The sequence below is a fragment of the Fundulus heteroclitus genome, unplaced genomic scaffold (assembly GCF_011125445.2).
Source record: "Fundulus heteroclitus isolate FHET01 unplaced genomic scaffold, MU-UCD_Fhet_4.1 scaffold_251, whole genome shotgun sequence".
Lineage (NCBI taxonomy): Eukaryota > Metazoa > Chordata > Actinopteri > Cyprinodontiformes > Fundulidae > Fundulus > Fundulus heteroclitus.
The window spans coordinates 150,281-176,325 of NW_023396662.1; the positions used below are offsets into that span (position 1 = coordinate 150,281).

The 26,045-nt window shown below is 44.5% G+C and overlaps 1 protein-coding gene across 11 annotated transcripts in view; it reads left to right on the forward strand.

Moving 5' to 3' along the window:
* The window catches only part of eps15l1a (epidermal growth factor receptor pathway substrate 15-like 1a), a 137,587-nt gene that overhangs the window by 83,028 nt on the left and 28,514 nt on the right, over nt 1-26,045 (forward strand). For 9 of the 11 annotated variants that reach the window (XM_036129921.1, XM_036129914.1, XM_036129918.1 and 6 more), the window contains 8 exons: nt 342-499; nt 2,774-2,930; nt 7,328-7,390; nt 8,893-8,913; nt 12,046-12,131; nt 15,463-15,535; nt 15,722-15,883; nt 23,959-24,156. In XM_036129921.1, the coding sequence (XP_035985814.1) occupies nt 342-499; nt 2,774-2,930; nt 7,328-7,390; nt 8,893-8,913; nt 12,046-12,131; nt 15,463-15,535; nt 15,722-15,883; nt 23,959-24,156 (918 nt within the window). The remainder of the gene's footprint in view (nt 1-341; nt 500-2,773; nt 2,931-7,327; nt 7,391-8,892; nt 8,914-12,045; nt 12,132-15,462; nt 15,536-15,721; nt 15,884-23,958; nt 24,157-26,045) is intronic. The other 2 variants (XM_036129917.1, XM_036129919.1) reach the window with 1 other exon arrangement.

The window sequence follows — 26,045 nt, forward strand, 5'->3', positions numbered from 1 at the left end:
CTCTCGCGATGCACACGAGACTACTGAGCCTGTGACTGCGGGCCGACTGCTCCTGCATTGCAAGTGCGGTATTTCCCCCACAGACCACCAGGGCGGCCGAGAAAACCTTAGTTCAACCTGAAATGACTCATTTAATCATCCAAAACGGTATGGAACATATTAATTAACTGAAAAATGTTGCATAGTATGCCTTTAATATGAAGTGCTGCTTAAGATGACCACTCTTATCTACCTGGATTTTCTCTGGAGGTCTGAAATATACTAATATCTTATTAGACTGATTGTCAGCTAAAAATGAAAAACATCACATTTGAAGATATATTTGTGTCACCATGTTTTAGCATTCACTGAACTGGGTGGTGCCATTGTCAGAACGCGGTCGCTATGATGACATCTTCCTGAAGACGGATGCTGATCTGGATGGCTTTGTCAGTGGACAAGAAGTAAAGGATATATTCATGCAATCTGGACTTTCTCAGAACATCCTCGCACATATATGGTAAGGATTTTATAGGTGATCGCTAGTTGCCATGATGGTGCATAGGACAAATGAATGAACTGTGGTAATCCAACTCTCTCTGGCTGGAACTGCCATTGTGCCATTGTGTTTAAAAAAAAAAAATTAAAGTCTCTCCAAATATAAGTGGATGTCATTTTGAAGACTGGTTGGGACTTTGAGTCACACATTTTCATTCTGTTTTTTCCCAACAATTCTGTCAAAAACATAGTTGGAGTGAGACGATCACCATATAGAGATACTTAAATAAATATTGTAAAAAAGTTCTATATTTTTTATCTCTCATTTCGGAAAGTGAAACTCATATTAAATAGATGCATTACAGGTTAAGTGAAAGTATCCAAGCCTTTATTTCTTGTAATTTTGATGATTATAGCTTACAAATACAGACAACCCAAAAAAAAAAACAGTGCACTAGAAAATTGGAATATAGCGAAAAAGGTTTCCTGAGCCTCTAAATGGCCTCTCACTCTGGGTCAGTAGACAACACCATCATGAGGAAGCTGGTTGTTCACAGTCCTGGATCCAAGCATAGTCATAGAAAAGTGGAGTGGAAGGAAAAATTGTTGTTGGGAAAGGGGAACCAGCAACAGGGAGAACCACAGCCCTGAGAGGATTGTCAGCCATTTAGGCGAAGGCTCATTAAGATCCACCACACAGACGAGCCCTATACATGGGTGACAAATGTCACATTCTCTGTGTGGTTCCATTCCTGTTTTCAGATGAAAATAAATTCCGAATTTCATTTGGAAATCAAGGTCCCAGAGTCTGGAGAAAGAGTGAAGCGTACCCCAGACACCAGACCCAACAATGAAGATGGTCTGAAGTCACCCCAGCTTCCACTGTACCTCAGTATCTGGCCTTCATGCTACACTGCATTGATGTAGCTAATTCAGGCAAAAAGAGCCCCAACCAAGTATTGAGTGAACTGGACAGAACAAGCCTAAAATTTAGATTTTAAATATCCTTTTTCTGAGTTGATCTCATGTAATGAGCTTATTTTCTAACACACAGAATCTTGGCTTTTTATTATCCATAATCATCCAAAATTACAAGAAATTGCTTGAAATCATGTTCACTTTCTGCAATGAGTGACAAAAATAAGGAACTTTTTCATGATGTTCTAAGCTTTTAAGATGTAGCTGTAGATCTGTATAGAGCAAGGGCATGACTTACCTGAAACTTTACCCAAAATCATTCAGAAACTTTTCTCCAAGGTAAATGAAAAAGTGACATCTGCCATGTTTTGTTTTTCTTTGTTAAGAAAAAAAACATACTCCTAACACTTCTTTCCACGCAATCATGCAGGGGGCCATCTTTTTGATTTTGACATAGGCTAAAAGTTTAGGAATCTACAAGGGTGTACAATAACCCACCCAGTCACTGTCCAGATACCTTAAAACAAACAAACTGGAAGCTTTCACTCAGGCCCTGGCCTCAGCGTTCTGTGGTAGCTGTAGCGTATGGCAATGTTTTCTAACATTTCGTTTTTCCTTCCCGTTAATGGGGAGTTTTTCTTTCCAATGTCGCTTCATGCTTGCTCAGTATGAGGGATTGCTTCAATGCCATGGACAATGCAGACGACTCTCCCTGTAGCTCTACGCTTCTCCAGTAGTGAATGCTGCTTGTCGGGACTTTGAAGCAATCAACTGGTTCCCTTATATAGGAAATTTTTGACCAATCTGTATAATATGATTGAATTTGACTTTGTAAAGTGCCTCGAGATGACATGTTTCATGAATTGGCGCTATATAAATAAAATTGAATTGAATTGAATTAAGTGTTGAAGGTTTTTCTGTGCCTACATCTGCCGTCATGGTGAAAGCAATCAGAATGAGCTTTGTGTGACAGACTTTATCTGAACAAGACACTGAGACTGGTGAAATCTTGTGACATCCATAATATTCACAATTAAACTGTAGTTGTTTAGGATTTACTGGACAACGTGCCTGTCCTATGAATGCAGAAAAAAGCAACACACAAAGTAAAGGTGCCAGAAAAGCATGCAAACCAAAGTGACACATAGAACACTGATCAAAGTACTCTCTTGTTTTTAGCTTTGTGCGGGATCAGCATCGGTGTTACTGTTAAAACTTAATTGCATTCTATGCATTCTACGTCATTGTTTTACAGTCTGACACAAACCGCACCTGAAACATTCACAGACTGGTGATTCTAGTCTTGTTCTGTCAGTCTGCTCAGCCATACTAAATAATAGAAATGTATTTTTGTCAACTGTGTGCTTCTGCTCTTCAGGTCTTTGGCAGATACAAGGCAGATAGGCAAACTGAACAGGGAACAGTTTGCCCTGGCCATGCACCTCATCCATCAGAAAGTAAGCAAGGGTATTGACCCGCCCCAGGCCCTCACTTGTGACATGATCCCACCGTCAGAGAGAGGAACTCCCATACCTGTAAGTAAATCAAACATTTTCCTTTCTTGCTATTTAAGTCAATTTATCATTGATTTTCAACTTTAAAGGCAGAGTGGTTGATTTTTCTGAAAAGTAGCTGAGAAACACCCAATTCACTTTTTGAATAACCGTGCATGCACCAGACTATCTTACCTGTTTTTCCGCTCCTGAGAATCTCCCAAATCCGTCCGTCCGTTCGTCCTTTTTCTTCCGCTTATCCGGGGTCGGGTCGCGGGGGTAGCAGCTCCAGTAGGGAGGCCCAGGCCAGGGCAGCCGGGAGACATAGTCCCTCCAGCGTGTCCTGGGTCTTCCCCTGGGCCTCCTCCCGGTGGGACGTGCCCGGAACACCTCACCAGGGAGGCGTCCAGGAGGCATCCTAACCAGATGCCCGAGCCACCTCAACTGGCTCCTCTCTATGTGGAGGAGCAGCGGCTCTACTCTGAGTCCTCCCCGGATGACTGAGCTACTCACCCTATCTCCAAGGGAGAGCCCAGAAAACACTACGGAGAAAACTCATTTCGGCCTCTTGTATCCGGAATCTCGTTCTTTCGTTCACGACCCAAAGTTCGTGACCATAGATGAGGGTAGGAACGTAGATTGGTAAATCGGTAAATCGAGAGCTTTGCCTTTTGACTCAGCTCTCTCTTCACCACAACGGATCGGTACAGCGCCCTCTTCACAGCAGACGGTGCACCAATCCGCCTGTCGATCTCCCGCTCCATCTTCCCCTCACTCTATCCTTTTCCGGTTCAAGACCATGGTCTCGGATTTGGAGGCACTGATTTTATTCCCGGCTGCTTCGCACTCGGCTGCGAACCGCTCTAGTGAGAGCTGTAGATCACGCCCTGATGGAGCCAATAGGACCGAGTCTTCCGCGAATAGCAGAGACGCAATCCTAAGGCCACCAAAACGGATCCTCAACACCTTGGCTGCGCCTAGAAATTCTGTCCAAAAAAGTTATGAATAGAATCGGTGACAAAGGGCAGCTTTGGCGGCGTCCAACTCTCACCGGAAACGAGTCCGACTTACTGCCGGCAATGCGGACCAGACTCTGACACCGGTTGTACAGAGACCTGACAGCCCCTATTAAAGGGCCCGGTTCTCAATACTCCCGGAGTACCCCCCACAGGATCCCTCGGGGGACACGGTCGAACGCCTTCTCCAGAGCACATGTATACTGGTTGGGCAAACTCCCATGCCCCCTCCAGAATCCTGCTGAGGGTCTAGAGCTGGTCCAGTGTTCCACGGCCAGGACAAAAACCACACTGCTTATCCTGAATCCGAGATTCGACTATCCGACGGACCCTCCTTTCCAGAACCCCTGAATAGACCTTACCAGGGAGGCTCAAGAGTGTGATTCCTCTATAGTTGGAACACACACTCTGGTCCCTTTTTTTTTAAATAGGGGGACCACCACCCCAGTCTGCAAATCCGGGGGAACTGCCCCCGATGTCCACGCAGTGCTGCAGAGCCGCGTTAACCAACACAGCCCCACAACATCCAGAACCTTAAGGTACTCAGGGCGAATCTCATCCACCCCCGGAGCCTTGCCACCAAGGAGCTTTTTAACAACCTCGGCAACCTCAGCACCAGAGATGGGAGAACCCGACCCAGAGTCCTCAGGCCCTGCTTCCGCAATGGAAGACGTGTTGGTGGGATTAAGGAGGTCTTCGATGTATTCTGCCCACCGATGCATGACGTCCCGAGTCGAGATCAGCAGCACACTACCCCCACTATAAACAGTGTTGGTACCGCACTGCTTACCCCTCCTGAGACGCCGGATAGTGGACCAGAATTGCTTCGAAGCCGTACGGAAGTCTTTCACCATGGCCTCTCCGAACTCTTTCCACGCTCAAGTTTTTGCCTCGGCGACCAGCAGAGCCGCCTGCCGCTTCGACTGCCGGTACACATCAGCTGCTTCCGGAGTCCCACAGGCCAATAAAGCCAGATAGAAGTCCTTCTTTAGCTTGTCGGCTTCCCTCACCGCTGGTGTCCACCAGCGTGTTCGAGTGTTGCCGCCGCGACATGCACCAACAACCTTGCGGCCACAGCTCCGACTAGCCGCCTCCCAAATCCACTCTGTTATCCTTTCTTTCTTCTTAGGCCTTCCTCTTCTTCTCGTTAACTTGTAAGACAGTTCGCTTCTTGCGACTCTCAGCCGTGTTCAAAGTATAAGGTGAGAGCAGCGGAGCTATAATGAACGGCTAACACTGAAACTAACTGGATACATAAACACTAGAGCAGTGGTCCCCAATCCTGGTCCTCAAGGGCCAGTGTCCCTGCAGGTTTTACATGTGAACCTGACTTACTTCCCCAGTGTTCTGTCAGGTTCTCCAGAGTCCTCCTAATGACCTCATTATTTGACTCAGGTGTGTTGAAGCAATGTAACAAATAAAAGTTGCAGGACACCGGCCCTCGAGGACCAGGATTGGGGACCACTGCACTAGAGCTCAGTCTGAATACCTCCAGAAAGAACTTTTGCTCAGTTCTTTCTGGAAACGTTTAGACACCTATCCATGAGTCTTTGTCAATTCTGGTGGCTCACACTTCTGCAACCAGCTGTTGGTGCACTGCTGTTTTTAGGGACATGGAGGCCCATCCTTAAACAGGGTTTCTGCGGGGCATCAAAAGTCATTAAAGTCAATAAATGAAATGTTTTAAAATTAAAGCGTTAATTGGCTTTAAAAGTCATTAAATGTGATTATATGTGGCATTAAAAATGGCTTATTTTTTTTCTAAAAAAAGATACGGTCATAAAAGCAGTTTCTTCAGATATATTATCAGATATAACTGATTCCGAGTGTTTGCGCGGAACTGCTTCTGGTTGATTGTAAAGCCGTATGTTTATACAATGTTTGGAAAAGGAGCTCGAGGCAGAGAAAGAGCTAGAGAATGGGGAAAATGCAAATTTCAACAAAAGTGGATGAAAAACGAGGAATTCGGGACATGGCTGCAGCCTGTCGACGGTAAAGATGACGAAGGATTTTGCCCTGTTAGGCTTTGCACAATGGGTGTCAATGCTTTGCGATCTCACATGAAGTCGGACAGTGTAGTCCAGGGTGTACGCGGGTATACGCGGGTATTTCTCAGTAAGCATTGCGTATATCAACTACTGGAGCGATATTTGTGTCTTCTGTTTGAGTGCTCGGTTCCGAGTCTGCCCGTGACCTGCTACTTCCACGCTCAATATCAGCTGTGCCCGGCTCGCTGAATTCTGTCTGTGTGCTTGTGACTTCAAAAACTGTCCACCTCACCAGCTAATCACAGACAGGTGTCTTTCCATCCAATCAGAGTAGGGCTTGCAAATACTGCATTTAGATGGATTAAATGAAAATACTGCAGGTTTTGGCAGAAATTAATAAACATAACGGTGGGATTGAAGAAAAAACAACAACCAATGAACAGTTTAATATTTTAGCCTAAAATATTTAGTTTAAAATAATTCCTTGAGTTACTAAGTGAGGTGTGAAAAATGTTTTTGTCTCTTTTCTTTCCAGCTTGTGGGTGATGATGCAAAAGTTTCTTATGATCATAATCATCATCATTGTCATCATTATTTAAAGAGCACTTTAACACGAGGTAAAACAAAATAATGTCTAATAAAATTACTTGAGTAAAGACTCAACAGTTTAAAACAACAATAATATTAAGCTGTTTAAATCCTTAAAAACAAACAGAAGTTCTTTAAACTGAACTCTAAGATAAACAGGCAACCAGTGAAGGGAAGACAGGATTGGGTAATGATATGTTTAATTTAGGAACAAGTGAGATATATATATATATATATATATATATATATATATATATATATATATATATTAAATTAGGTTTACTCATTCCTGTATAAACCCTGTTAAAAACAGCAGTGCACCAACAGCAGGGTGGAGCAATAAGCAATATTTCACCAACAAGAGCTTGAGTTCGGTCGATAGACCAAAACAAAATGTGTATCAAGCCACGTCTGTCACTACCTCTCTCCAACCCTCGGCACCCATCAGTTCTCACCCATCGTTTTGTATTAGCCTATTTGCAAAGGATAAATACGCAGTAGAACAGCATGTACTTATGGGCATGCCTGGCCAGCCCTGTGTAAACAAGAGACTGGAGAACAACACAAAGAGATGGTGTGTGGGGTTTACCAAAACACATTTTTTGTTTCTTTTGTATCTAAAATAATGAAATTTCGCTTATTGCTCCTTTAAAGGGTTTTTAATATAAAAAGGTTTATTCTTATATCTGAAGAAAGGGAAAACATTCCTTACTTTTTGCTTACTTAATTTAATATTTATTTATATTACATGTAGAGTCTGAATTTGTCCCTATGTATGTTTGATTTTGACACCCCTGTGTTTGTTTCAGTTGGTTAATAACAATATCTCTTCTTTTTGGGGCTCCAGACGATGTCCGGATACATTACCCCAGTAGGATCAGAGATAGCTGCTCTGTCAGAAATGAGAAGGGTGAGTTTTGTTTTTCTCTTACTTGTATCTTTTAATTTTTTTGTCTTTTTCTTAAATGTGTATACACTTAAGCCCAAAGTAATTCCTACCATGGAAATTTTTGATTTAAAACGTCAGCCAAGACATTGTTTCTGAGAAGATTATGTATATCCTGTTCAATAATTAATTGAATTGGCATTACTTCTATAATATTTTTTTAGTTTTGCATGTTTCCACTTATATTTTGAATAAATTAATTTGATGATGAACTCCAAGTATTTGCCTTTTGAAGACCTCTTTGCCATGATGCTAATCTTTATCTTCTTCCACAGATTCTCTATCAGATTCAAGTCAGAGCTCTGAGTGGGCCATTACAAAATGTTAATATCTGGCCAACATGTTTGTTCTACTTCCAGTCAGAAAAAAACATGTTGGCCAAATTAAAAGTTTCCTTTGAGCCTAAATCTATCAGATTTAGAGAATTGTGTGAAATGGTCAAAAGGTTCCTCCCTGAATGCGGTACCGCGCACGTGACGTCACCGTCTCAAGAGCAACGCCCCTTTTGCCGCTTAGGTAGGGCATACAGGAGAGAACGCACGGATAACAGATATGACCGACTTTACAGCCGTTAAACTTTCCCAAGACAATGTCCCAGGCACACGGATTACTGGTCGCACTGTCGAAGAACACACCAACCTTCAGCTCAAACGATGGCTTGAGGTTCGATGGTTTAAAAAGACTGGAAAACTGGCCGAGTTGATGAACGGTAAGCTTTGTTTTTTTTTCCTGCGCGGCGATCATGGCAGCGTCGGCCGTTTTTTTTTTTGTTGTTGTTGTTTGCAATCACCGTCCAGGAATGGGTATATGTTTAATGTTTGTCTCATTTGAAATGTTTTTGAGTAAGCTATCCTGGTAGCAGGCTATCATGTTAGCGCCTGCTACCATGATAGCCTATATGCTGTCATGGTAGCAGGCGCTACTTTATTAACATGTCGGCCACCAAAATACTCTTACCTTGACTTGATGTCGCTGGAATTGGGTCAGGATGTTCTTCGGTTGGGCCCTTTCCTCCGACAAAATGCTTGCTACATATGTACTTGAATTTGGTAACTTTTTCCGGGTTGAACTGTTGTGTAGGCCGACCGCCCCGGTGTTCCAAGCACACATTTCTCCTTGGCAGTCTTGAAGAAAACATCCTTCATATGCGGCCGATCAGCGTACCTCGAGTCGCTGTTGCACGTTCCATAGCAACAATGTTTAAAAACCATGGTCTTAGATTTGGAAAAAGCAGTCGTTTACCGAGTAAAACCTAGGCTAACGCACGTCTCTTACAGCGAAACAACGGCGGATTTTCAGGAGTTTGTCCCACTGCGTACCACGTGATGTGACGTCATCGTGACGTTGTGTTTCTAAAAATAGCTCGCGCGCGGTATCGCATTCAAAGACACTTTTACCACTCGCTGTCAATCATCAATTATATGTTAACTTTTCTGCTGCTGATGTTTTTGTCTCCTCTTCTTCAGACTATAATGTTCCAGTTGTGGGTAGGTAACATGTAGCTTTTCAATCCCTGAATGCTTTCAGTATATCTGCTGGAAAGCATTTGCAAGTTTTCAGTGTAATGACTGGATCTCATCCTGTCAGCTGATTCCACACAACAGAAAGTCAAGATCACTTTCTGAAAAGGATTATTTTATGTGCTTATAAAACAGTAGTTTTGGCTGATACTATTCAGTGCAGCTAGGTTACTTACATTATATAATGCTGATTCAGGAAAAAGGTTATCTAAAGGCAGTATTTAGAAAAATCAAAACGATCAGGCGCAGATCCAAATCAAAACACTATTGATATTCAGATTTAGCACATTGGTAACTATGAAATACCAGTTTATTAATAAACATTGCTAAATACAGCAGCTGTCAAATTATTTTACAATCATTGATTTTATGATTGTGTTTGTGCAAGTTTTTTCCCATGATATACACCCTCTTGTCCTCTGGTGTTCATTAATCTACCCTGAACATTTATCCCTGAAAACTTGATTGCTCAAGCTTACCTGAGCTGCTTGTAATTTGAGTTTCAACTAAAAAGGCATCCCAGTGCAGTAGTGTTACTTTAGGGAGTTGTTTTATGAATTGTTTATTTCAGGATCGGGAGAGATCGGCAAACACAAATAAGGACTCAAACACTGTTTCTGTTAGAATATAAGGCACACATTTATTATTCCCCACAGAACACAGCAACACAAAACAGCAAGCACTTCGCACACGCAAAGTAGCAAGCACTTAAAGCCTGGCAAGCTTTCAAACAGGCGTGTTGTTCCATCTCTTACCATGGTTAAGACTGGGAAGTCGGTCAGTCCAGTTAGAGCATAATCCACGCAGCCGGGTGTCCATACAACCCACAGCTGACTTCAACCACTGAGGGCGGTCCCCTCCTTTTTATACCAATAAACAAAGTACCAGATGGGAGTGGCCACTTCTCCCTCCAAAAGAACAAAATCTCACCGTGATAACTGTTTTTTTTTTTCAATATAACTGCCTTGACCAGCTGTTGTTTGCACGCAGAACGCTCTCTTGCGGGGGGGGTGCACAAAAACTTCAATCTGTCCTCCCACTGATATCCATACTGAATGATTTTCACGAATATCCTGATTAAATGCTCCCTCCATGCTGAACACTTTTACTTGTTTCTCAAGGATTAACTCAAAACTCCAGTAATTTTCCACCGTAAGTCTCTTACGCTCCGGAACTGTTCTCAGCTCCCTAATATACACGAATCTGCAGTACATACACAGATTTACACACAAAGTCTCATTTACACACACACTCCGCGGATTCAAGCACACTCCTTTACTCATTCACACACAATGAACCCATTTTAACCGACAAGATATGAAAAAGACAACATAGACAGCTTGCGCGCAGAGTCTTCTGCTGACACTTTTTTCCTACGGAACTTTTGTTTCTTTCTTGTTACCACAGACACCCTAGCTACAGCTTTCCTGCAACACTAGTTATCTGTTCCAGCTGGTGACTCAACATTTTCAGATGCTGTCGACACAGCCACTCAGCAGATTGCAGCTCTATTCTTTTAACTGCTGAGTTTTTAATTGTTGGCCGGCTTCTGTTTCCATGCAGTGGCAAAGATCAAACGCCACTACAATCCGGCCGCCGGAACCTTTTTTTTTCTTTACACTTCAATTTTCTGCAACATTGCCAATAAGTCTTTGGGTCCCGCTGTCTACGGAGCATCCCACCGTTCCGGTTTTCTCCACTATCGCGCAAACACAGCGCTATCTCTGCAAAATGAAAGGGTTCCCATCTCGGTACTACCTTCACTTCCATATTTGTATATTGCAGTCTCTTCTCAATCCTGCTGACAACGCCAAAAATGTTTTATGAAATGTTTATTTCAGGATCGGGAGAGATCAGCAAACATAAATAAGGACTCAAACACTGTTTCTGTTAGAATATAAGGCACACATTTATTATTCCCCACAGAACACAGCAACACAAAATAGCAAGCACTTCGCACACGCAAAGTAGCAAGCACTTAAATCATGGCAAGCTTTCAAACAGGCGTGTTGTTCCATCTCTTACCATGGTTAAGACTGGGAAGTCGGTCAGTCCAGTTAGAGCATAATCCACGGAGCCGGGTGTCCATACAACCCACAGCTGACTTCAACGACTGAGGGCGGTCCCCTCCTTTTTATACCAATAAACAAAGTATCAGATGGGAGCGAGAGTGGCAACTTCTCCCCCCCATCTGAGCTGTTCGTCCCGTTTCCAAAACAAAAACCGTTCCCAGCATCTCAGCAGTGTGTGAAGAAAAATAATATTGCAAACTCAGATAATAGCGCAAATATAAGCAAAATAAGGAATACAGAATCGGTCTTTCCCACAACACATTGTCATAGGTTCCCCCCACAAGTTAAAACAAGCTATAGCAAAATAACACATGTTGTTCTTAGTTTTATGTGAGCAACATAACAGGCACAAGCATATATGTTGCTCTTAGTTTAAAACTAACCAGTTTTTCCCAGAATACATTGTCAAAGAACAAAAATAATTCTTTAATATATCAGGAGTTTTAAATGTCATGGAGGCAGTTTTATGTCTTCAGTGCTTCAGTACTTGTGACAGACAGATGAATAGGAGCTTGAATCAAGATTCCAACCTGGAGATAGCAGAGGTTAACGCCATACCATTGGCACGAAAGACCGAAGGAAAAAAGTCTGCCAACTTAGAGGAAACTGGTAACATTAACACATTTTTGACACATGTAGCTGGATATGTCCCAACAAAGTGCTTTTATATCTTATATCAATGTACAGAAGGTAGATAAACTCTATTGGGAGCCCCAACTTCTTAGAGTGAATCCCCATATTGCTGTTGGTTGCATTCTACTTGTTGAGTTTTGTACACAGAAGATATCAAAGGCAACCAACAATCTTCCTGACAGCTTTATTCACCAAAACATGGTCAATCACCAAACAACTGCTGATAACAGGATGTTTATTGCTTGTTGACTTCTCCATTACTGTCCCTTCTTTACCTCTGTTTCTGTCCCTTAGTGCCTGGATCGTTTGTTGCCTCCTTGTCATCTAGTTTTCTTCCAAAGTTGCCTTTCCAAAGCTCCCCTACCTCATTTCTTGTATTTGTCTGTGTTGACAGGACAGCTCTAGTTCAGTGGGTTCAGGCGAGTTCACTGGCATCAAGGAGCTGGATGACATCAGTCAGGAAATAGCCCAGTTGCAGAGGTAAGCAACTGCTGCAAACAGTGTCTGCTTAAACGATGTAAAATCTTGGATGACCTCAAACTTTTTGAATCTGAATGAAAATAAGACCGAAATTATTATGTTTGGTTGTAGTCCAGCAGTTTTTCCTCCTGGCTCCTTGGGCCCTCTTACACCTAATATTCGTTCATCAGTAAAAAATCTTGGTGTAATATTTGATCATAGGTTGAAATTCGATCACCAGGTTAGTTCGGTCGTAAAAAAAAGTTTTTACCAATTAAGAATTTTATCAAAAGTGAAAGGGTATCTGCCACCCAGAGATCTGGAGACTGTAATCCATGCTTTTATTAATACAAGATTAGATTACTGTAATTCATTATATGCTGGCTTGGACCACTCACTTTTACACCGTCTGCAGTTGGTACAAAATGCAGCTGCCCCTCTCCTTACTGGCACACGTAAACGTGACCATATATCACCCGTTCTAGCCTTGCTGCATTGGCTTCTTGTTGTTTTTAGAATAGATTTAAAAATTTTATTGTTTGTTTTTAAAGCTCTTAATGGTCTAGCCCCCCAGTATTTGACTGAGCTTCTCAAAATCCATGTCCCGGCCAGAACACTGAGATCCTCTAATCAGTTGCTACTGGTCATGCCTAAAACCAGACTTAAAGGCATACTATGCAACATTTTTCAGTTAATTAATGTGTTCCATACCGATTTGGATGATTAAATGAGTCATTTCAGGTCGAACAAAGGTTTTCGCGGCCGCCCTGGGGGTCTGTGGGGGAAATACCGCACTTGCAATTGCAAGAGCTCACGGCCCGCACACACAGAAGTCTTGCTTTACGACGAGAACTCCATGTGTTTTTGCCCTGCTATTCACTATATGCACGCGCGAAAGCAACAACAAAGAACCGCGTGTTAACGTCAAATAAACATGCAAGCATATTGAGTATTATTATTATTATTATTTTTTTTTTTTTATGTCTGCGAGACGCTACCGCGGCGGCGGCGGCGAGGCGGCGGCTGCGGCTTGGCGAGGCGGTGGCGGTAGCGTCTCGCCAACATAAAAAAAAAAAAAAATAATAATAATAATAATAAAACTGGCGAGGCGGCGGCCGCGGCTTGGCGAGGCGGCCGACGCGCCAAGATAGCGCTGCAAGAAGCTTGATGTTCATACCTTCACTGTGTTAGTCATTGTTTGTACTGCCGTTTTTCCACTTTTCGTTGCGTTCGCCTGTCTGCTAAGCTCAAAACAACCGCGCCTGGCTTGACGGAGGAACCAGAACAGCTGAGCATCTTTACGACAGTGCACTTTTACTTTCGCCCTCTGGGGGGAGCCTCGCTGGAAAATCAACCCCGGTTGCATAGTATACCTTTAAAACCAAAGGTGACCGTGCCTTCATGGCAGCGGCACCGAGACTGTGCAATAACTTGCCTTGGCATATTCGATCGTCAGGCTCCTTGGAGGTTTTTATATCCTCTCTAAAAACACATGTCTTTTCCCTGGCTTTTAATCAAGTCTAGGTGGACATTTGGCAAATTATAATTATATTTTATTTTAACATTTTATTTAAATTGAAACATTTATCCTATTATATTTTATCTGCTTTCAATTTTTCTTTTTGCATTGTGTTTATGTATTTTAGCATTCAGTTTTTATCTTTTATCTGTACAGCACTTTGGTCAACCCCGGTTGTTTTAAATGTGCTTTATAAATAAAGTTTGAGTTGAGTTGAGTTGAGTTGAGTTGAGTGTTAAAAGAGCTGCAGAAAATCAGTCTCGATTCTCTACTTTCTAATACTTTTGTATTGATGCTACATGATGCTACAGCAGTACTTGTGACATAGACACAAGCCTGACTTTAGCTGTTTCCTAATTTAGCCAGAAATGAGCAAATGATTCAGTTGTATAACTTCATCACATCTCAACTCTCCTGTTGATGTACGCTGTAACATGTGACAGAAGCCGAACTGGAGCAATTGGGACCTGCACAAACTGTTTCTCTGTAAAGTGTCCAACACACACACAGCTGCTGCCCTTTGTTACCATTACAACCAGCTCTCCATCAGTCTGTATGGTCAACAACCTTTTGTCAGATATTACATGAAGGTTGTTGGAGCTTTTGAAAGCAGTTCTTAGGAAAATACCAGAGCGAACGATGAGTTATCTCGGGGCAGCATGCTTACTTAGACAGTCCTGGACACCATGCACAGCCTAGCCGATAATACCCGAGTGGTGACACCTTTCCTACTGCCCACAATGGGAGGAGCGTTGAGGAGGGCCTAGGCTTCTATCAAGACTAATGGAGGCTAATTGTGGCTCGCTCTTCCTCATCCCTTTTTCCTGTGTCGATACCTGTCTAGAGCCTCAGCACCAATCTGTAATCATTTCTCTGGCTTATTTAGATCAGAAATATTGAAGTGTAGTTTCTGTTCTGAGAGTTGTTCCTTCAAAACAAGTTATTCAGTGTGTGGTCGCTTCTCCGAGGTAAAGAACCGCAAAGGGCGCAGAGGCGTTTAAGCGCCCACATGGGGTGGTAGCTTTTACAAATTTCAAGTGTTTACAAGCTGGAAACCTGGAGACAAACCTGGACAGTCACATTTTTACCCTGTCCTCTGTAATATTTAATAGTACTTTGTGCTTTGGTGGAGTTTGAAGACATTCAGATATAGTGTTGTAGCCCCTTTACTACTAGATATAGTGTTGTAGCCCCTTGTTGTTGGTAAAACAATGTGCAGTCACAACTTTTGTTTTTGCCATCACTTGGTACAGACCACCCACAGAAAGCTGCTGTTTTTCACCTGTTAAGTTAGTGAAAACAATCGACTCACCATTTGCAGTGGGTATGAATAATTTTATACATGCTCATAAACATAAAAATATAATTTTTTTTGCTGGCATCTACAACACATTGTAGCATCATACATGTACTGAATAAACACATAAATCAAAAGAAACATGATGATCAAGTTAAAAAAACTATCTAAATCTGTAAGGGGTATAAATAATGTCATATCAGTCTGTCCGTTCATCTGTTCATCCATCCATCTGTGAACAAAGGATTTTAGCTCCATATTTTCAGAAAAAAACCCATTCCATTTAAAGCCATTTTATTTCAGTTTATCAAAGATTTATTTTATCCTGTAAGCCATAATGTAAAAACCATTCTGTATGAAAACATTTCAACACGTGCTTGTTAGTCCAGTAAACTATCTGCGCCAATCCAAATGTGCTAATATGCATCCAGTCCTGTGTTTAGCTAAACAGTTGCAGTTTAATATCTTAATTTTCTTGTCATTACTGTGTTGTTTGTCTTAATGTGGTTAAAGGTTTTTTGCTGTGTTTGCGTCAGGGAGAAGTACTCTCTGGAGCAGGACATTAGGGAGATGGAAGAAGCTATCAGACACAAGAGCGCGGAGGTGCAGGTGAGGACGGTTTCTACTTTTATAATGGTTCTTTACTCATTTGGTTGTTCAAACATGTGAATCTATGACATCATGGATAGTTTACCATGCAGTGGTTTCAATGTGTGAGCAATTTTGGCTTTATCTGACACCCCTAACCCCTGGGTATGTTGTCACTTTTTTTTTGTTTGACAAATGATCCATCAGGAGATGCAGAATGACATGGACAGAGAGACAACCAGTCTGCAGGAACTGGAGGCACACAAACAAGATGCTCAAGACCGTTTGGATGAGATGGAACAGCAAAAGCATAAATTGGAGGACATGTTGAACGAAGTACACCTGAAGTGCCAGGAAGAATCTCAGTTGGTGAGGATGGGGAAAAGAAAAATTTGCAATTGTGATTTTATAAATCAGATTTTAAATAGATAGTTGATACTGCATTCTGTGAGTCTAAGTTAAAATAATTACATTTTAAATTGTCCCAGTTGATCCCTTGGGACAAGGGATGAATTTCAATATGGAGTGTAAAAGACTGGTGTTTGCAGTAGAAAATGTCTGTTTAAAAAAAGTGTTGTTGGAGAACATCACATCGGTCTGTGCGGCTCACGCTCACCGGCTGGCAGCTCCTATGGTGAGACGGCAGGTTAGTGATCAGCAGAGCCAGACAGAACTGTGGACTAGAAGCTAGATCACTAACCTGATCGTGGGCTGGCTCGTCTGGGCTACTCTTGGTTCCAGAGTTCGGCATAGTCCGTGCTGGGATAATCCAAGGCCGTTTGTCCTGGTACAGTCCGGGTCCGATAGCGGAAAGTCAATTCTGAGGGCGAGTCCAAAGAGGGGTTCCAGGTCCAGGTCCAAGTCAGAATCCAAAAGAAGAGACAGTTAAAGGGGCAGGCAATCTCCGGTCCTCACAGGCTGGTTGGTCAGAATACGGGCGGGCAATCCAAGGTCCAGAGGCTGACAGGCAGAACTCAGGCGGGCAGTCAAAATCCAAAGAGGGGTTAGGCTGGCTCAAAAAACCAGGCAAAGACAGGTTGGGCTTCAGACAGACAGACAGGTTTTCAAAAAGGCTGGAAATTCTCACCGAGATGGCTCGAGGCGTTCTGGCACTGAAGGCTGAGAGGGACAGAGCTTTTATGCTGGTGGGGTGGAGACAGAACAGGTGATAGCAATTAGCAGCTCCAGTGCCAGGAACGTTACAGAGCCACCCCCCCCCCCCCAAGGGCGAATTCCAGGTGCCCTGGGCTGGTCCGGGTGGGCCCTGTGGAAGTCCCTAATAAGGGACTTGTCCAAAATGTGGCGGAAAGGGACCCTCTGGCGTTCTTCAGGCCCGTAACCCTCCCAATCGATGAGGTACTGGGTGCCCCGACCCCACTTACAGGATTTCAGGATCTTCTTAACAGTAAATGGGGGGGAACCATCAACAAGACGGGTGGGAGGTGGGGACGTGGGGGCGGGAACCAGACTAGAGGTCTTACAGGCTTGACCCGGGTAACATGAAACGTGGGGTGGATCTTCATGGCAGGAGGCAGACGGAGGCGGACCGCCACTGGATTCACCACTTTGGAGATGGTGAAAGGCCCGATACACCGAGGCGCCAACTTCTTACTGTCGACCTTCAGGGGAAGGTCCCTGGTGGACAGCCAGACCCTGTCTCCGACCTGGTACTGCGGGGCAGGAACCTGGCGACGATTGGCTGCGCGGGCCTGATTATGGGATGCAGCGAGTATGGCCCTCTTGGCCTTCCTCCAGGCGCGCTGGCACCTTATGGCTGAGAGACGGGCAGACGGGACTCTGGACTCCACCTCCTCAGTGGCTGGAACTAATAAACCACATAGAATGGGGAGAGACCAGTGGAATTGGAGGGTGTGGCATTAATAGCGTGCTCCTCCCAGGGTAAATTTTGAGCCCACTTGGAGGGATCAGATTGACAAAAGAGGCAAATCTTAGTCTCAACCTCCTGACTCATTCTCTCTGATTGGCCATCTGTTTGAGGGTGGAAGCCGGAGGAGAGGTTAACAGATGCCAAGCATGGCGCAGAACTCCTGCCAGTAACGGGCCACAAATTGGGGACCCCTAACTGAAACAATATCAGAGGGTAGGCCATGCAGCCTGAACACCTCCTTGGCTAGGATCAGCCCCATCTCCTTGGCTGAAGGGAGCTTAGGTAAAGGGACCAAATGGACCATCTTAGAGAAGCGGTCCACAATAGTGAGGATAACCAAGTAGCTGTCAGAAGACGGGAGACCAGTATTGAAGTCCATTGAAAGGCTGTACCAAGGCCGGGATGGGACAGGCAGAGGGCAGAGCAGACCTGTAGGGGGGCGACGGGCCTTAGCCTGGTTGCAGGGGGAACAGGCGGAGACAAACTGGCTGACGTCTGTGGCCAAGGAGGGCCACCAAAACTGGACGCGAATAAGCCGAAGGGTCTTATTGATGCCAGGATGACCATATAGGCGGGAGCTGTGGGAGAAGTCGATGACTTTAGGTCTGAGGTGGAGAGGGACAAAGAGTCTGTCCCTGGGGCAGGCCTCGGGTACCTGAGCAGACCCTAGCGACTCCCTTACCTCTCTCTCAAGCCCGAGGCGGGAAACGGCACACCTTACTGTGTCGGGCAGGATGAACCCCCGTTCTTGGTCGAGGTCCTCTTCTGTAGCCTCGAACACTCTGGACAAGGCATCGGGCTTGACATTCTTGGATCCGGTTCTGTAGGAGAGGGTGAAATCAAAACGGCCGAAAAACAACTCCCACCTTGCCTGTCTGGGGTTAAGTCTCTTGGCAGTCTTCAAGTATTCCAGATTGCGGTGGTCAGTCCAGACCAAGAACGGGAGCTTGGAGCTCTCGAGCCAGTGCCTCCACTCTTCGAGGGCCAACTTAACAGCCAAAAGTTCACGGTTGCCCACATCATAATTCTGCTCAGTCTTAGACAGCTTTCTGGAAACAAAAGCACAGGGATGAATACGGCCGTTAGTGGACTCTTGGCTGAGGACTGCTCCAACCCCTGAGCTAGAGGCATCCACCTCTACTATAAATTGCCTCTCTGGATCAGGAGAAACAAGAATCGGAGCAGAGGTGAACAGTCCCTTTAAGCGCTTGAAGGCTTGGTCTGTCTGCTCGTTCCAAGCAAACCTTGTCTTGCTTGACGTGAGTGCGTGAAGTGGGGAGGCAACCTGGCTGTAGTTGCGAATTAACCTCCTGTAGAACCCAGACACCTCTGGAGCTGCTTTACGGTCTACAGGAGTGGGCCATTCAGTGAAGGCCCGGACCTTGGCTGGGTCCATAGAAATCTGACCAGGGGACAGAACAAAACCAAGGAAGGAGGTTGATGTTGTGTGAAACTCACATTTCTTAGCTTTTACATAAAGCTGGTTCTGAAGGAGCCGGAGAAGGACTGAGTGGACATGTTGTTTATGAAGGGTGAGGTTCTCAGAATAAATAAGGATATCATCCAGGTAAACGAAAACAAAGCGGCCAATCATATCCCTGAGAACCTCCGTCCGTCTTCTTCCGCTTATCCGGGGTCGGGTCGCGGGGGCAGCAGCTTCAGTAGGGAGGCCCAGACGTCCCTCTCCCCGGCCACTTGGGCCAGCTCCTCAGGAGGAATCCCAAGGCGTTCCCAGGCCAGCCGGGAGACATAGTCCCTCCAGCGTGTCCTGGGTCTTACCCTGGGCCTCCTCCCGGTGGGACGTGCCCGGAACACCTCACCAGGGAGGCGTCCAGGAGGCATCCTGACCAGATGCCCGAGCCACCTCAACTGGCTCCTCTCGATGTGATGAGTCCTCCCCGGATGACTGAGCTCCTCACCCTATCTCTAAGGGAGAGCCCAGACACACTACGGAGAAAACTCATTTCAGCCGCTTGTATCCGGGATCTCGTTCTTTCGGTCACGACCCAAAGCTCGTGACCATAGATGAGGGTAGGAATGTAGATCGACCGGTAAATCGAGAGCTTCGCCTTTTGGCTTAGCTCTCTCTTCACCACAACGGATCGGTACAGCACCCGCTTCACAGCAGACGCTGCACCAATCCGCCTGTCGATCTCCCGCTCCATCTTCCCCTCATTCGTGAACAAGACCCCAAGATACTTGAACTCCTCCACTAGGGGCAGCACATCCTCCCCAACCCGGAGAAGGCACTCTACCCTTTTCCGGTTCAAGACCATGTCTCGGATTTGGAGGCACTGATTCTCATCCGGGCCGCTTCGCACTCGGCTGCGAACCGCTCCAGTGAGAGCTGTAGATCACGCCCTGATGAAGCCAATAGGACCACGTCATCCGCGAATAGCAGAGACGCAATCCTAAGGCCACCAAAACGGATCCCCTCAACACCTTGGCTGCGCCTAGAAATTCTGTCCATAAGTTATGAACAGAATCGGTGACAAAGGGCAACCTTGGCGGAGTCCAACTCTCACCGGAAACGGGTCCGACTTACTGCCGGCAATGCGGACCAGACTCTGACACCGGTCGTACAGAGACCTGACAGCCCTTATTAAAGGGTCCGGTACTCCATACTCCCGGAGTACCCCCCACAGGATCCCTCGGGGGACACGGTCGAATGCCTTCTCCAGATCCACAAAGCACATGTAGACTGGTTGGGCAAACTCCCATGCCCCCTCCAGAATCCTGCTGAGGGTATAGAGCTGGTCCAGTGTCCCACGGCCAGGACGAAAACCACACTGCTCTTCCTGAATCCGAGATTCGACTATCCGACGGACCCTCCTTTCCAGAACCCCTCAATAGACCTTACCAGGGAGGCTTAAGAGTGTGATCCCTCTGTAGTTGGAACACACCCTCCGGTCCCCCTTTTTAAATAGGGTAACCACCACCCCAGTCTGCCAATCCAGGGGAACTGCCCCCGATGTCCACGCAATGTTGCAGAGCCGCGTTAACCAACACAGCCCCACAACATCCAGAGCCTTAAGGTACTCAGGGCGAATCTCATCCACCCCCGGGGCCTTGCCACCGAGGAGCTTTTTAACAACCTCGGCAACCTCAGCACCAGAGATGGGAGAACCCAACCCAGAGTCATCAGGCTCTGCTTCCGCAATGGAAGACGTGTTGGTGGGATTAAGGAGGTCTTCGAAGTATTCCGCCCACCGAAACACGACGTCCCGAGTCGAGGTCAGCAGCACACCACCCCCACTTTAAACAGTGTTGGTACTGCACTGCTTCCCCCTTCTGAGACGCCGGATAGTGGACCAGAATTGCTTCGAAGCCGTACGGAAGTCTTTCTCCATGGCCTCTCCGAACTCTTCCCACGCCCGAGTTTTTGCCTCGGCGACCAGCCGAGCCACCTGCCGCTTCGACTGCAGGTACACATCAGCTGCTTCCGGAGTCCCACAGGCCAAAAAAGCCCGGTAGGACTCCTTCTTCAGCTTGACGGCTTCCCTCACCGCTGGTGTCCACCAGCGTGTTCGAGTGTTGCCGCCGCGACATGCACCGACAACCTTGCGGCCACAGCTCCGACTAGCCGCCTCAACAATAGAGGTGCGGAACATGGTCCATTCAGACTCAATGTCCCCCGCCTTCCTCGGGACGTGTTTAAAGTTCTCCCGGAGGTGGGAGTTAAAGCTCCGTCTAGTGGGGGACTCTGCCAGACGTTCCCAGCAAACCCTCACAATACGTTAGGGCCTGACCGGTCGGACCTGCTTCCTCCCCTGCCATCGGAGCCAACTCACCACCAGGTAGTGGTCGGTGGAGAGCTCCGCCCCTCTCTTCACCCGAGTGTCCAAGACATGGGGCCGCAGATCAGATGAAACGACAACAAAGTCGATCATTGAACTGCGACCTAGGGTGTCCTGGTGCCAAGAGCACATATGGACACCCTTATGCTTGAACATGGTGTTTGTGATGGACAATCCATGACGAGCACACAAGTCATTTATGTAATCCTGCATTGCTTGGGACTCAGGCGGTGATAAGGAATAGAGACGACCTCTGGGTGGGGTGGTTCCAGGTAATAAGTTGATTGCGCAGTCAAAAGGACAATGAGGAGGGGGGATCGTGGCCTTGGCCTTATTAAAAACCTCCTTAAGATCATGGTAGTAGGAAGGAACCTTAGATAAATCGGGGTAGTAATCATCAGCCTTACCGTCAGATGAAATAAGTGGCTGAGCAGAGAACAGACATGATTCAGAACAGGAGCTCGCCCAGCGCCCAGCCCATCACTTCCACCACTTCGCCAGTCTATCTGGGGATTGTGTCTTCTGAGCCAGGTCGCGCCCAAAATTACTGGGACCTGCGGGGAGTCAATAATCATAAAAACCAGCTGCTCTCTATGATTACCTCCCATAGTTAACTCCACAGGTTCTGAGATGAGGCGAGAGTGGTTCAGTTTGTGGCCGTCCAGGGCAAGCACACTGCGGGGGAGGAGCCAGGATGAAGAGGGATGTTCAATTTCCTGGCCAGACCCTCATCCATGAATTCTGTGTCGGCACCAGAATTGATAAATACGGAGACATTGTGGGACTTTGAAGGAGTGGTTAGAGTGGCCGGAAGTAACCGCTCGAAGGAGACAGCGAGTCTGGTGTAGCTCAGTAGGGATCCCCTACCCCCTACTGAGCTTGTTCTTTTACCGGACAAGACCGGGCTCGGTGATCCTCTCCTCCACAGTAGAGGCAGAGACCCAGCTGCTGCCTGCGCTGGTACTCCTCCTTAGACAACCCCGTCTACAATTCCTTATTTTATTTGTCCAGTGAAAATATTGACTACAGGACTCTAATATGCTTTTGTTTATTGAGAAGTTTTCTTGTACCATATTAACCTGAAGATTTTTTGATGGTGACAAAGAATTAATTCAGATATAAAATTTGGATTTATTGAAATAAATAAAGACATTTTAGGAGTAAATGTATTTTACCAACATTGGTCCTAAGTGAATGTGACATTGGCAAAATATTTTATTGTAAGCATGTGAGAGAAGCAGGGAGAAGCTGCTTTGAATAATTCCTTGAATCAATGTGTCTTCAAGATTCTGAAGTACAAACATAACTTTTTAATTCAGTTCTGTTTATTTATACCTTGTTGTCTCAAGGCTGTCCAGAGACAAAAAGGTCCATTCAGGCCAGTCATGCAGACAGATTCCAAGTCCAGTAAATCCATTCCACCTGATTCTTTTATCAAACAAGTCATTTTTACTTATTCAATGGTTCAAAATCAAAGAATTGGTTTTCATTTCACAAAAAGAAATTAAAGAAATTATTTTTAAAACTTGCTTTTATGTCAAGCATTTTGTCTAGGAGTTGACCTGAATTCAAAGTGCAACTAAATCCAAGCTGTGAAACATGCATGTAAAATAAGATGGCGGCACTGTGTTTCTGAACAATGAAAATATAATGAAATGTTTGCTGCTAGTGGTTTTACACAATCAGGTGAGAACAGGCTTCACTTCACTTGTGTAACTCCAAACTAGCTTAAAACAAAATAAGTAAATGAGTAGATTAAAGTGCCTCGTATTGTGGTTGACAAAAGTTTCCTCTTTACAATTATGACATTACATTTTCCTAAACATATATTCAGCATTACTGCTCGCCGGCAGTTCTATAAAGCTTGGAACTCCACACGATTCCAGATATTTTTAATTGAGACAGCTTCCTGGATGGGAAATGAAACGTCTTCAGCTTCAGAATAGAAGTCCAGTTATTTTGGTTTTTAACCTTTTTTTATTTCCCATTTTGCAGGGAGTTAACTTTATTTTTAACTTCTTCAATAGCAAGATTTTCCTCCCGACTAGTAGTAGACTCATGACCCATCATGGGAACACTCCAGTTCCTGACAAAGTTGTCAAGCGATGAGGTGCTCCCTGGAGCCTTTAATGGAAAGATGTCAGTAGTATTTGCCGAGAGAAATCAATATCTGTCTGACAGATCATTAGACTTCTAACAACTGTCTAACGAGTGAAAACTACTAACTGCATTTAGTCACCAATGAACAAGTTAACAGGCTGTGGCCTGAGAAGAGAGAAGAGATTCTTGGACCTGCATGCATGTAAAATACGTGTCCGGGATTCTCTGCTTTTAGCCAGACTTAACACAGAGAATCCTGTAGACCAAAATCAAGATTAGAAAACCCTGTCTTTTTTAAGAAAAAAACTTTAAAAGACATTGAAACAGTAACAAAGTTTCACAGTAAGAAGATAGGAGACAGGATTTAGCAAATTCAAGAAATACTGTTTCATTAGCAACCAAATGAAATAAAAGGTGGTGCTTAGGGCCTTCACTGAATGCCTTTGGTTTGCTTTGTTTAGTTCATGACAATGCTCTTTTTTTGCCAACAGTTATAAATGACTAGTATTTTAGTACTGTAACATTAAGTGTTGTACATTCGGGAGGGAGAAATATTTCCAGGATGACACTTACTCTCCTTAGTTCTTCTGTCTGTTGAGCTTTTATTGTTATACCTGTCAGCTGAAAACCCTGCTCTGATTACTCTCTCATTGCTGCAGATCTCAACCCTTCAGAGTCAGATCCACTCTCAGGAGTCGGATTTGCAGAATCAGGAGGAAGAGCTTAGCCGAGCAAAGGCTGACTTGGACCGTCTGCACCAGGAGGAGAGACAGCTGGAACAGAGCCTGGCCGCCGGCAAGATCCAACTGGAAACAATCATCAGTTCGCTTAAATCCACTCAAGAAGAGATCAACCAGGTAAGAGTCGGGCTCTGTTTGTATTTCTAGTAATCATATACAGTGGCGGCTGGTGCTAAAAATACTGAGGGGGGCGCACACAAACAAACAAATGAAAAACAAACAAAACAAATCTTAAAAAATAGCACTATTTGAACATGAATTTTGCCCTCCTTTCCTTCTGCCCAGCAAATTTCTCAATTATATTCTTGTTAAAGTCAGTCATCTCTGTGTCCGACGCCTCTTCACTGGCTGACTACTACCTACACTGCTTTGTCCAACCATGGAGTGGAGAGATCACTTGCCTGCTGCTGAATTTGTAAATTAAGACGATCCGGTCCAAGATCCTTTATCCTGTTTTTTTCTTCAAGTGAACGCTTTGTAAAAGCATTGTTTTGTAAAGACAAAACAGAATTTTCTCTCATTTTGAAACTACTCCACTTTGCAAACGTAAACGTGAATCAACCTAACGAACTGCAGCTGCGCTAATGAGTCGAATCGGGGATTGTCCAATCACACAATGTTTTTAAAAAAATTAGCCAGTACTGACACTCTACCAGTAATGACACAACAGAATGGGTGTGTCCGGGACGCAGAGCGCTGCGCCCTGTGAAAAACCCTAAATAACCAATTAAAAGTCAGCCTCAGATCACGTGCTTCCCCAAGTTGCTGCGCCTACATTCACTCTCATTAGACCGGCGCCCTGCACATAGGAAAGGAAGTGTGCACAATGTGAGAAATTACATAGAATTATGTATTTACTATTTTAATAAATTCTAACATGTCTATTGGACACACAGTATGAATAAATACATTTCTAAGTACTTTGCAGTTCAGAAATCATTTATTATCTAAACGATTTAAAGGGGGCGGCGCCCGAGGGCCCCTACTGGCCAGCCGCCACTGATCATATATTCTTTATTACCAGTACAACGGACTTGGTGGACTCGTCTGTTTCCTTTCAGATCTTTCTCAAACACAACGTTTGCCACCAGCAACTAAACGAGATCAAAAATCTTTAAAGAACTTGAACATGTAGGAGCGTTTAGTTTCTTTTTCTTAATGGAAACAGTCAAGACAAAAGCACTTCAATAATCAACAGGCCTTCTGACTAGAGAGGATTTACCAATGTGCCTTTACGCTGTATTCAAGGGCTCTGGGTTGTGTAAATATCAAAAGAACTCCAAAGTGATTTCAACTCTCCCAGTGAAGGGTGTTGATGATTGTCTCCTGGACCTCTGTCCAGTCAGCAGTCTTCCTCATGATGGTGTCACCTACTGACCCAGAGAGAGACCCTTTAAAGGTAACCTCTGGTGTTTTGAGTTGATTAACTGTCACACCATGAGTTTCCAATAATTAACTTTTTCACACTGTACTTTCTTAGACACTGAATTTTGGGTCTTTTTGCACTGTTCACTATCACTTTATATGGATCTATAGTTTATATATATATATATATATATATATATATATATATATATATATATATATATATATATATATATATATATATATACAGGACTGTCTCAGAAAATTAGAATATTGTGATAAAGTTCTTTATTTTCTGTAATGCAATTAAAAAACATGAAATGTCATACATTCTGGATTCATTACAAATCAACTGAAATATCGCAAGCCTTTTATTGTTGTAATATCGCTGATTATGGCTTACAGCTTAAGAAACCCAAATATCCTATCTCAAAATATTAGAATATCGTGAAAAAGTATACTAGTAGGCTATTCAACTAATCACTTGAATCGTCTAATTAACTCGAACCACTGCAGGGTTTCCTGAGCCTTGAAAAACACTCAGCTTGGTTCAGTAAACTAAATCACAAGTATGGTAGTAGTTAAGAGACGACATAAGATTCTCACAGTAACTGGTGTACTGACCATGGCATTACTGTCCT